Source organism: Danio rerio, chromosome 6 (genome assembly GCF_049306965.1).
Source record: "Danio rerio strain Tuebingen ecotype United States chromosome 6, GRCz12tu, whole genome shotgun sequence".
Taxonomy (NCBI): domain Eukaryota; kingdom Metazoa; phylum Chordata; class Actinopteri; order Cypriniformes; family Danionidae; genus Danio; species Danio rerio.
The window spans coordinates 55,975,001-55,987,500 of NC_133181.1; the positions used below are offsets into that span (position 1 = coordinate 55,975,001).

The 12,500-nt window shown below is 38.5% G+C and overlaps 1 protein-coding gene across 11 annotated transcripts in view; it reads right to left on the minus strand.

Moving 5' to 3' along the window:
- The window catches only part of LOC103911277 (protein rolling stone), a 19,845-nt gene that overhangs the window by 3,523 nt on the left and 3,822 nt on the right, over nt 1-12,500 (minus strand). For 2 of the 11 annotated variants that reach the window (XM_073954752.1, XM_073954751.1), the window contains exons 2-5: nt 12,462-12,500; nt 12,040-12,161; nt 10,739-10,961; nt 6,782-7,448 (exon numbers count right to left, since the gene is read on the minus strand). The exon at nt 12,462-12,500 is cut by the window's right edge. In XM_073954752.1, coding sequence (XP_073810853.1) covers nt 6,793-7,448; nt 10,739-10,961; nt 12,040-12,141 — 981 coding nt within the window. In that variant the 5' untranslated portion in view covers nt 12,142-12,161; nt 12,462-12,500 and the 3' untranslated portion in view covers nt 6,782-6,792. Of the gene's footprint in view, nt 1-5,872; nt 5,920-6,283; nt 6,507-6,781; nt 7,449-10,738; nt 10,962-12,039; nt 12,162-12,461 lie in introns of those variants that run through there. The other 9 variants (XM_073954753.1, XM_073954754.1, XM_073954756.1 and 6 more) reach the window with 7 other exon arrangements.

The following is a 12,500-nucleotide window of genomic DNA, read 5'->3' on the forward strand; positions in this document are numbered from 1 at the left end:
GTAAGGCGACAGCACTGCCTACTGCGCCACATCTTCGCCCAATTGTGTTTTAATTGAACACAGTTGTATGCATAGTATCACAAATAGGATAAATAAAGACGTGCACAAAGTGGGACTTACTCAAGAACATGCCTCCGATCTCTGAAAGATGACGTCTTTTAAGTTCATTAAATTTTTTTTATATTATAAAATATTATATATATATGTTTAAATAAAAATTCAAAATAAAAAATTTCAGCTAACATTTTAATACATTAAAATTAAAAATCTACCTAAATCAGAAGGTAAACTAGACTTAAGGGGTTATTCCTCAATCTTACTTAGCAGGGGAACTATTTATTTTGTAATACTTCTAAGAGGACACTGCTGACCCCTGGTGATCGACATGCTTATTGCTTCATTATTACTAAATATGCATTTTATATTTGAAGGCCAAAACTCTGTAAATGACACAAAAATCAGGCTGAAACTAGCTTTTACACACCCGATGCAAATGTTTTTTTGAACGTATATTACATGCAATTAGCAAATCATCTGCAAAACCAGTTGTTTTTCAAGAGTTCACATTTAGCTGATGATTAAAGCATGTTTGGCATGTTGTCCTAGGACAAAGCCCTGAGCTCATAAGATCCTTGAGCCCAGGGCTCCCTCCTGTTTGCAAGGCGAGAGGGGAGTTTGACCTCAGGTAGATCTTGAGAACTCCCCTGCTGTAGTAGCTAATGAACAGATAGCGATTGCTCTAAAGCGATAACTACTTACTAGGAGCATGTCTATGGTGCTGATTTGGATTAGTCAATTAACTAAAGTTGCATGTTTTTGGACGGTGGGAGGAAACTGGGGAACCCGATGGAAACCCACGTGAACACGGGGAGAACATGTAAACTGCACAGAAACGCCGGCTGGCTTGTTAAAGGACTAAAACCAGTCCTTGCTGTGAGGCAACAGTGTTAACCACTGAGCCATCGTGACACACTTTTAGGAAAGGAGGAGGGGTAGGGGTGAGGGGGGGGGGGGGGTCTTCAAAACGAAGATTGCTGTGATATGGAACTTAGGGTATTTATAGTGGCTTAGGAATTGTCTAGTTGGTGAATCATAAATTGAATAATGCGGGACCGGCAGCAAGCAATCATAAGCATGTGATCCTCTAGAAATTAATTCATAAATAAACTTCACTTATTAATTTGCAGAACTTGTTTGACAGCTACTTTAGTAGTTTTCCATTGAAAAATGTCAAGATCAAAATGTGTAGACAAAAAAAGAGGTTCACAGAAAGCGCCCCCCAATGGTGAACCACTGAAATTAAATTACATTTGCTGACAATGGGGTATATGCCGAAGCATGCTAATAGGACTTTTAATTTGCCAGTAACCTGGGTTAAGCGCTTCCGGCGAATTGAATGCCAATGCAAAATCCGTTGCGTTTAAGGTCTGTTTTCTTTTAAAATCAGCGATCTCCACTAGCTGAGTGATATCCGATATAAAGTGGGTCTCAGATTGTACAATAAACACTGTGTTAAATTACATTTTCCCCGCCATGTCTTTGTAATATGAGTATTTATTTTACCCCAGTATATTCAATGGAGCTTCTGCGCTAGCCTGCCGATTCTGATTGGCGCGTGCGAGTAAACAGCTTTTTGTCTCGTTTTACGCTTGAGCAACTAAATGAATGCCAAAGTTTATTTAACTGAATGTATTTTAATGACATTACAACATCGATGCTGTAAAAGGAGCCGTATAAAATGGTAAAAAGTTCACAATAACAGGCAGGCCCGGCGCCAGGAAGTCAAAACTGAGGGGGCACTTTAAATCCATAGGGGGGCACTAGACCTGGTGACTGATTTTGGTCTCTTGTTTCTTTCATTTAGGCTATTTATTCGCATTTATTATTACTTTGCATTACTGCCTAAGTTACTGACCTAAGGCAGTAATATAGGCTACGTTTTAATAGTAATAACAATACGCAGTTTCGCTATTACGAATTTTATTAACGATGGTAATGCATACCGCTTATTAATGCAGACGGATGATGGCTTCAGTGCCAAACGAGTGCTTTAAATCATATGTTATTCTCCTTATTTCCGTTTTATTTCAAATAACAGCCCTATGAATGTTTAAAGTTTTAGGTAAAGACGTCAAATTATGCCCACACATGCAAGCTGACCCACGATCAGACAATTCATTTAACCGGTAAATAAATATAGTGAAATCAGCTTAACCGAGTCATCACGCTTCACAACCAACATCAGTGTTGGGGAAAAGCTAAATGTGACAATCTAATGTCATTCAAAACAATTACTTAGTTACATTTTAAGGCATTAGTCTAGCCAGAAAAATACCTAAAAAAGATACAAAAATTCACATATTACCGTAAAAATTGGTTAAATTTTTATATGCTATATAACTTTTTTTTCATCATTTTAAATGTAAAAACAAAGATTTGTCTAAGGCTATTATAAATGTGCTTTTTTCGTGATATTGTAAACCATCATAAACCATATGTACCATAGTTTCTAGGCCTACCCGTCATTTTATTTATTAATTATTTTATTTATTAGGCCTTTTTTAATAGCTTGTTTTCAGGTTATTTTCATTTTAGGGCCATGAGCTAAGTCAAAACAAACTCGATATGTTGTATTTTAGCTCTTAAAACAGATCTACAATATATTTTATGTTGTTTAATTTTGCATGAGCAAATAGCAGTATAGCCTAAGTTACATACTTTTAAAAGATTATCATTCTGCCTACCTGCAGCGCACGAGATTTCTCGGTTGATTTGCGGTAAATCCACTTAAGCACTATACCTATTCCATTTATAACACTGCAAACTTGACTTCGCAGGCCGATCATCTTTAAACGCAAAATGCATTTATTATGTGTTATACCTTGACTGCAGTTGCATAATGGGATGTTTCTCTACGCAACTGTAAAAGTGCACTTTTCAGCAAAATGAAAGCAAACATTCAAAGAGTTCTGCGTTTTGTCAATTTTAGCTTAATTGTAATAATATTAATAATAATATTAATAAATAAATTAAAATATTATTTATAGTGTAGCCTACTGTGGGACTGTGCAGTAAACTATTTATTTTTATTAAAACATTTTTATTAGGCTACATCTTCCCGAATAACTAATAAATGACTGGCAGTTGCGTCTCTGCTAAAATTAATTTAACAGCAAATTTCTTGTGTTTTTTCCTTTTAGAGCTCAAGAGAGTTGTGTTTAAATAATTAGTTAACCAAAACATGTAATGAATTAAGCTGCTCCTATCATGTCACCCATTTTCTCCCTTGTGAGTTGAGTGCGCCTCCATCGCCGTGTGCGCGTTTTAAAGGCTATTTACGGGCGCACCAGACCTGACGCGGGGACCGGATCTCTGGACTATAGGACTAGCTTTAACCTCACCATTTTCATAATTTAATTGCTATGTCATATATTTTAAAATATTTAAATGTGTGTTCTGAAGGTTGGAAGGACGGGAGTGTTAATAATTAATGACAGAAAGAATTTTCAGTTTGAGTGAACAATCCTTTATAAAAACTGGGGGGGCACAAACTCTGTCTGAGGGGCAATGCCACCCTTTGCCCCCCCGTAGCGCCGGGCCTGATAACAGGTCACCGTAAGTTTACCAGTATAGGAAAAACACTAGCTCGGCATATACCCTGTTGAGTTGTCATATAACAAAGCCTTGTAAGCACGTTTGATACTAACCCTGTGTCTGAATATACCTACTTCCACAGTAGTAGAATCCACATCAGTATTTAAGCCAAACAGTACATATGTCCGTTTACTGTATTCATAAAACAGTAAAGGTGAAACAGGATTAAACAGAACAGGGTTCTCCAAACATAGTCTTGAGGCCTGTGGCACAAAGCGGGTTTGGGTTTTTACTCAGGTAAGTTTGTGTTTAGTTTGAGAAAATTAAGTTTTTGGGCTCAAGTATGTGGGTTGGTTTTGATTGGATTTCATCACCACGGTAACTTACTTTTTTTGAGTTAGAGATCGCAAACCCAAATATGCCCAATCAGCTGTGAGTAAAGTGACATGTGTGATGCAATAATGTTAAGCTAGTTTTAAAATTTTTTTTGCTCCAAATTAAAGTCTTTTACAATGAAATAATTTCTGAGTCAAACTAGTCGTTTGTTGCTATTTGTATTATATTAATTGTATTTATTTATATATTCAAAAAGTTTTAATTGTCAATTAATAATATAGCTGGCGACGCAGTGGCGCAGTAGGTAGTGCTGTCACCTGACAGCTAGAAGGTTGCTGGTTCGAGCCTCGGCTGGGTCAGTTGGCGTTTCTGTGTGGAGTTTGCATGTTCTCTCTGCGCTTGCGTGGGTTTGCTTCAGGTGCTCTGGTTTCCCCCATAGTCCAAAGACATGCGCTAAAATTGTCTGTAGTGTATGAGTGTGAATGTGTGTGTGTGTGGATGTTTCCAAGAGATAGGTAGCGGCTGGAAGGGCATCCGCTGCGTAAAAACGTGCTGGATAAGTTGGCGGTTCATTCCACGGTGGCGACCCCGGATTAATAAAGGGACTAAGCCGAAAAGAAATTGAATGATAATATAGCTTTAAATTAAAATGTACATTTAAATATTCAAATAAGTTAGCTTTATAAAATTGGGGTGGCTCAGTGGCTAGCACTGTCACCTCACAGCAAGAAGGTCGCTGGTTTGAGTCTCAGCCGGGCCAGACGGCGTTTCTGTGTGGAGTTTGCATGTTCTCCCTGTGTTGGCGAGGGTTTCCACCGGGTGCTCCTGTTTCCCCCACAGTCGAAACAAATGCGCTATGAGTGAATCGAATAAACTAAACTAGCTGTAGTGTATGAGAGTGTGTGTGTGAATGAATGTATATGGGTGTTGCAGCTGGAAGGGCATCAGTTGCGCAAAACATATGCTGGAATAGTTGGCGGTTCATTCTGCTGTGATGATGCCTGATAAATAAAGGAACTAAGCCAAAGGGAAATTAATGAATGAATGAATGAATGGGGGGATTTTGTAAGGGTTTGAATCATGTATACAAAACAATAAACAAGTCAAATAAACAGCACTTTAGGGTTAAAACAGCATTCAGGTGGAGAAAATATCTAATGTAAAATGTAAAATAACACTTTATAGTGTACATTGTATTAATTCTGTAAATTTATCCTTCATTAATGTTGTACTTTTGGGTGGCACGGTGGCTCAGAGTTTAGCACTGTCGCCTCACAGCAAGAAGGTCACTGGTTTAAACCCCGGCTTGGCCAGTTGGCATTTCTGTGTGGAGTTTGCATGTTCTCCTTGTGTTTTCGTGGGTTTCCTCCGGGTGCTCTGGTCCCCCCCCCCAGTCCAAACACATGCGCTATAGGTGAATTGAAAAAACTAAATTGGTCGTAGTGTATGTGTGTGAATGAGTGGGAATGAGTGTTTCCTAGTACTGAGTTGCAACTAGAAAAGGCATCCGCTGTATAAAACATATGCTGGATAAGTTGGCGGTTCATTCCGCTGTGGCGACCCCTGATTAATAAAGGGACTAAGCCGAAGGAAAATTAAATAATTAAGGAATGTTGTACTTTTTTAAACCCGTATGCTTTAAACTCTCTAGAAATGCCTTTAGGGCGGCATGGTGGCTCAGTGGCTAGCACTGTCACCTCACAGTAAGAAAGTCATTGGTTCGAGTCCCAGCTTGGTCAATTGGCATTTCTGTGTGGAGTTTGCATGTTCTCTCTGTGTTGGCATGGGTTTCCTCCAGGTGCTCCGGTTTCCCCCACAAGTCCAATGACATGCTCTATACAGTAGGTGAATTTAATAAGCTAAATTTGCTGTAGTGAGTGTCTGTGAATGAGTGGATGCTTGCAGCTGAAAGGGCATCCGCTGTGTAAAACATATGCTGTATGAGTTGGCGGTTCATTCCGCTGTGGCGACCCCTGAAGAATAAAGGGTCTAAGCAGAAGGAAAATGAATGAATGAATGAATGAATGAAATGCCTTTAAAACACATGGTGTGGTTATGTTTGTCAATGACTCCACAAATCTCATGTATTCTCGACTGTTGTGTTGATTAATGATAATCCCGGCTCAACATTGCATATCTTGCATTGTGACTATTGTGGACACACACATTGCAATATCAATGCAAAAATGACATATAGTGCAGCCCTACTGCAAAACACACTTTAACACCATTATTTCCACCATAAAGAAGCTCAAATGAGATTCAGACTGGCCGAAAACTTGTGTGTATGTTTCACAAGTAAAAACGCTGTGTATGTTTTACACAGCGGATGCCCTTTGAGTAGAACGATCACCTCACAGCAAGAAGGTCGCTGGTTCGAGCCCTAGCTGGGTCAGTTGGCATTTCTGTGTAGAGTTTTGCATGTTCTCCATGTGTAGGTGTGGGTTTCCTCCGGGTGCTCCGATATCCCCCATGGTCCAAGCACATGGCTGTAGGGGAGTTGAATAAACTAAATTGGCCGTAGTGTATAAGTTGGCGGTTCATTCCGCTGTGGCGACCCCTGAAGAATAAAGGAACTAAGCAGAAGGAAAATGAATGAATGAATGAAATGCCTTTAAAACACATGGTGTGGTTATTTTTGTCAATGACTCCACAAATCTCATGTATTCTCGACTGTTGTGTTGATTAATTATAATCCCGACTCAACATTGCATATCTTGCATTGTGACTATTGTGGACACACACATTGCAATATCAATGCAAAAATGACATATAGTGCAGCCCTACTGCAAAACACACTTTAACACCATTATTTCCACCATAAAGAAGCTCAAATGAGATTCAGACTGACCGAAAACTTCTTCAAACGAGCGTGAGAGATTGCGACAGCTGGTCCTCCATCAGATCTCTCCATCTTGTGCTCTCAAACACAGAAACTGAAGGATCCAGTGACGCCATGAGCCCAGAGTCTGTTCCTCCAGACACTTTTACCCACCACCAAACCTCTCTCTTCACAGCCATCCACCTCAGTTTCTCACAATCCACCATCCACTCCCTCAACAGCTGCAGCTTCCACAGCAAAAGCTGACAGAATGGTAAACAAACCAGACAAACTCCTAGAATGCTGAGTGTTGCCAATAGGGGGCGACCACCGAAATCAAGAATGCTGTATATGTAGGGTTGACCGGATTGGTTAGTGCCACCCATAAGCCAATACACAACAGCAAATATGATATAAAGGATTGCAGCAAGAACTGGGTAGATGAAGTGTGTGAGGTGTACGGGTGTACAGGACAGAAGCAGATCTACAGCCGTCTGCACGCTGTTGATGAAGTGGATGTTGATGTTGAAGGCTGTGAGCGAGTGCTGATGCGAGGGGTGGATTATGGTCCAGTATAGAAATGAGACAGATAATGAAAAGCAGCCCATCACTGAATGAAGGAGCCACTGGAGATTGAGAGCAGTGTAGAGAGGGAGGGAGAGAGAAAGCAGAGCCTCACACTCAATACTGACACCTGCTGGAGAGAGAATAAACATCATCAAACACATGCATGGCTCCGATCCGAATGTTTTTATTCCCTACTTTTAAAAAAGACTTTTACTCTGCAAAATAAAACATTAAAATCAGTTGAATTTATTAATTTTTTAACATTTCAACTAGTTAATATCAGATTAAATTTGAAATAGATTCTTTTAAACTTTTTATTCATCAAAATAATCAATGTTTTCACAAAAATATGTTTACTAAAACACATTTACAAATGGTACAATAATAAAAAAACACATCATTAAACACATGCATGGCCGAGAGGGGAATATACGTTCAATCCTTCCTATTAGTAATATTATAAATTGTAAAACTAAATTATAAATAGTTTCTAGGGTGTCTCAGTGGCGCAGTGGGCAGCACAATGGGACAGTTGGCATTTCTGAGTGGAGTTTGCATGTTCTCCCCATGTTGGCGTGGGTTTCCTCCGGGTTCTCCGGTTTCCCCCACAATCCAATGACATGCATTATTGGTGAATTGAATAACCTAAATTGGCTGTAGTGTATGTGTGATTGAGTGTCTATTGGTGTTTCCCAGTGATGGTTTGCAGCTGGAAGGTCATCCTTTTGTAAAACATATGCTGGGTAAGTTGGCGGTTTAATCTGCTGTGGCGACCCCTGATTAATAAATGGATTCTAAGGTGTCACGGTGGCGCAGCGGGTAGAACGATCACCTCACAGCAAGAAGGTCGCTGGTTTGAGCGCTAGCTGGGTCAGTTGGCATTTCTGTGTAGAGTTTTGCATGTTCTCCACGTGTAGGTGTGGGTTTCCTCCGGGTGCTTCGATTTCCCCCACGGTCCAAGCACATTGCTGTACGGGAGTTGAATAAACTAAATTGGCCGTAGTGTATGTGTGTGCATTTGAGAGTGTATGGATGTTTCCCAGTGTTTAAATATATTTTTAATCATCATTCATTAATTTTTCCTTCGGCTTAGTCCCTTATTCAGGGGTCAACACAGCAGAATGAACAGCTAATTTATCCAGCATATGTTTTATGCAGCAGATGCCCTTTTTAGCTGCAACCCATCAATGCAAAACCTTTTAATCATCAAAAGACTCGAAAAAACAAACGTTGAGCTATGCTAATGCGATATTTTTAAAGGGATAGTTCACGCCAAAAGTAGATATTCTGTCATTTACCCACAGTTGAGTTGTTCCAGTTTGAGTGTTTAGTTCTGTTGAACACAGTAGATATTTTTGAGCAATGATTAAGAAACCCTTAAAACCCCTGAAAACAGATGTACATGGATACCTTCCCCAAGAGTTTATACCTGTCAACATTGGGATGTGAAAGTAATGGATACTGCTACACCCCACCAACCAAGTTATCAAATCTCAATAATCTTTTCTTTACTGTATAATTTAAACATTCTGATTGGATTAATCAATCTCTCATTTAGATTTTTCATTTGATTGCATTAAATAACAGAGGTGGCACTTTAAAAATGCACAGATCTATGATGGAAGCATTTGATTGCTTTGCTAACTGTTTAAGCTCATTTAGGAAAACATTTGTTGTTTAAAAGAAAAACCACAAAGATCTACATGTTTAGATATTATCATTATTATGTGTATATGTCTGTTCAAACATGCAGCCAAAACCCAGAGTGTCCACTTTCACCCCACTTCAAATCAAGCGTACAGAATCCATTTGGGAAACGGCGTCTATTTATGAATATGGAGCGCATACCTGTCAACCCTCCCGTTTTTCCCAGGATTCTCTCGTAATTTTCAGTTCAATCCCGATATCATCCTGTAAAGGTATTTTGCCGTATTTTCAGTCTTTCTCTGAAGGTTGGCAATAAACATTAAAAAGCCGATCCTCTCTATACGAAACACATACCGCCAAACCACCAGGGGCCGCCTCTTGCTCTTAAATTTGAGTCTGTTCTGTGCTTTTGTTTTATTTAGGCATGAAAACACTTTGAAATAAACATAAAAATGGCAGGACTCCCTTTCCTTTACATTACAGGTGCCGTCGCCCCTGCAATCTTTAAAACAGTCATATAGCGGTGCGTGACAGTCAGCTGAAGTGCTCCATAGTGATAAATAGACGCTGTTTCCCAAACAGATACTGTAAAGTTTGGAAAGCAATTGAATGCTTTCATTATAATGTTAGATGTGTGCATTTTTAAAATAACACTTGTTATTTTATGTAATCAAACGAAAAATCCAAATAAATAAGAGATTTATTTGGCGCTCTTAAATCAGAATGTGTAAGTTGTACAGTGAAGAAACGATTAATGAGATTTGATAGCTTCATTCTATTTCATTATAATAGCTATTAATTTTAATGAGCTGAACTCTTTGCTAATTTATTTGCTGCTAATGTATACTTTTTATTTTTCTTTTGTAAATAATAATAATAATAAACATATTACTGACCGTTTAACTGTTTATTTACAATTAAACATCTCTAGAAGAACATATTTAGTAATTTGGGGATTTTTTTAAGGGTATCCCTTATTATGGTGGGCAGATCCCCTATTTTCACATCCCAATGTAGACAATGTCTGACAGTCATGCACCGCTACATGAACGGTCTACTTTGGGGATTGCATAGGAGGGGCAACATTGCTTGTAATGAAAATGAAGGACATCCCACTGTTTTCAGATTTATTTCAAAGTGTTTTCATGACTAAATCAAACGAAAGCACAAAAAAAGTTTCATATTTAAGAGTCAGGATGCCCCCTGGTGGTTCGGCGGTATGGGTTGCGTGCAGACCATTTTAATGTGGTCATGTCATTGGCCCATGAACAGTTCCTGCTTGCTAAACTATTTCATATCTCCAATAAGAGGCAATTCAGTCATAACTTAATGTTAAAACAGCTTTTATAACATTATTTATTAATATGTGGCTCTAGTTGGATTCTTGGAAGCTATGGAAATTAAAAATGAAAAACAGGAAATACGTTGGGACCATTGTTTTTGTTTACATTTGTCAAAATGGTCTATAGGGAGGATCGGCTCTTTGAGGATTATTGCCACCCTTCATAGAAAGATAAAAAATATGTGATTCTGGAAAATGAAATATGAAATACTGGAAAAAACCTGTGCAGGATGATAGCAGGACAGAAATGTAAAATACGGAAGAAACCCCAGGAAAAACAGGAGGGTTGACATGTATGCAACAGTCATCATCTTTTGTAAGTAATCTGGGTGAACTATACCTCTAAGTGACTTCATGGTTGCACTGTGTGTTTCTGAGATGCGATCAGTAATGGATATCTGTAATCAGCAATGCATTGTGAAGCCGTTTACCTCTTTTCCTTCTGTGAGAGCAGCATCTGATCTCCAGGAAAGCCCAGGCCAGATTACAGAAAGCAAGCAGATAGTAGATCACCATCAGACAGTAGGAGATATGGCTGAGAAAAATGAAGAATTTAGGAGTGTTGAAGAGAAGAGCCGTGTAGATAAACCAGCTGAGGCTGTAGACCAGCATAAAACATCTGTATACAAGCCACAACACTGGAGGAATATCCCACTAGAAACAAAACCACACACATATTTAATTTCACAAACATGCATGAGTTGGCATGATTGCATGTTTTAATGCTTTGCTAGCATGATAAATCATGTTGGTAACATGTTTCTACAATGTTTAGCTAGTTACTAGGCTAACAAATTAGGCTAACAAACAGGCAGCACATTACCCTGCTTAAAAACTTGCCACAAATCTAAACAATTAGACAAAGCATTGATAAGAGTTGCTAACTGCTAACTGTTAGCATATTTCTGATATATTATTTTAACATTTGGCTGACCTGCTTTAGCATGGCCTTCATCATGTTTTTATTATGTTAACATACTACTAGCTTAGCACATTACCACAATATTTAATGTAATAATGTGTTTCAGCATCATGATAGCAAGAATTACCATGCTGTTAGCATATTTCTGATAGGCTATATCATTTTAGCGTTTGGATGACATGCTTTAGTGTAGCCGCTATCATGTTTCTATCATGATTAACATACTACTAGCCTAGCACATTACGACAATATTTCATGTAATAATGTGTTGTAGCATCATGTCAGCATTAATTACCATGCTGTTAACAAATTTCTGGTATTTTTTTAGCATTTGGATGACATGCTTTAGCATTTAGCTGCTATCATGTTTCTATCACAGTTAAGAATTACCTATTACCTTAGCACATTGTGACAACGTTTCATGTAATATTGTGTTTTAGCATCATGCCAGCATAAATTACCATGCTGTTAGCATCTCTTGTAGATTACTTTAAAATTTGGCCGACATGCTTTAGCGTTGAATTCTGTGCCTTAAAAAAGGGGGTTAACATGTTTCTACCACCCTGTCATTACGTTTAACACATGGTCAATGCTTTAGCATCCTGCTAGCATGTTGTTAACATTGCTAGTTGTAAATAGTGTTACTACTGTTTCCCACATTTGCTGACATATTTATTTATACTACCAAAAAATAGCATGCATGTTTCCAGTCATAACATTTTCCAGTATGATTTTCAATCATGTTGATAATGTTCCCAGCAAGATTAGGATGTTACATTTATATGTATTTGTTTTTCAACACTGACTCACTCGTGGCTGAAGCAGAAGCTCAGGTTTTGAGGTGAAAAAGTGGAGTTTTTGAACTGTGAACTCCTCTTTCCATCTCTGTGAACAACCAGCAGCCATAACCATCAGCAATAGCTACTCTCCTCCTGTCAAAAACATACCAAACAATCAGTGACAATCTTGTGATGCTTTCATCAGCTTACTTGGAAGTCAGTTCGCATTGTTTAGACAGCATTCTGTTCACACGTTCTGTCTGAGCTCATTTATAATTACAAGCCTTTCACTGCATTATAAGCCAGTCTTTCTGGTTTAAAGTAGCTCTCAAATTTTTAAACAATTCAGACTTGCCCTGCTGACTCATAATAAAATAATTGCCCCCAATATTTTAAGGCTTACGCATTCAACTATGAATGCAAAGGAATAAAAAAGTCACATTTATAACTCACCTTTGCAGGAACACATCCGTCATCAGCTACAGGGACTCT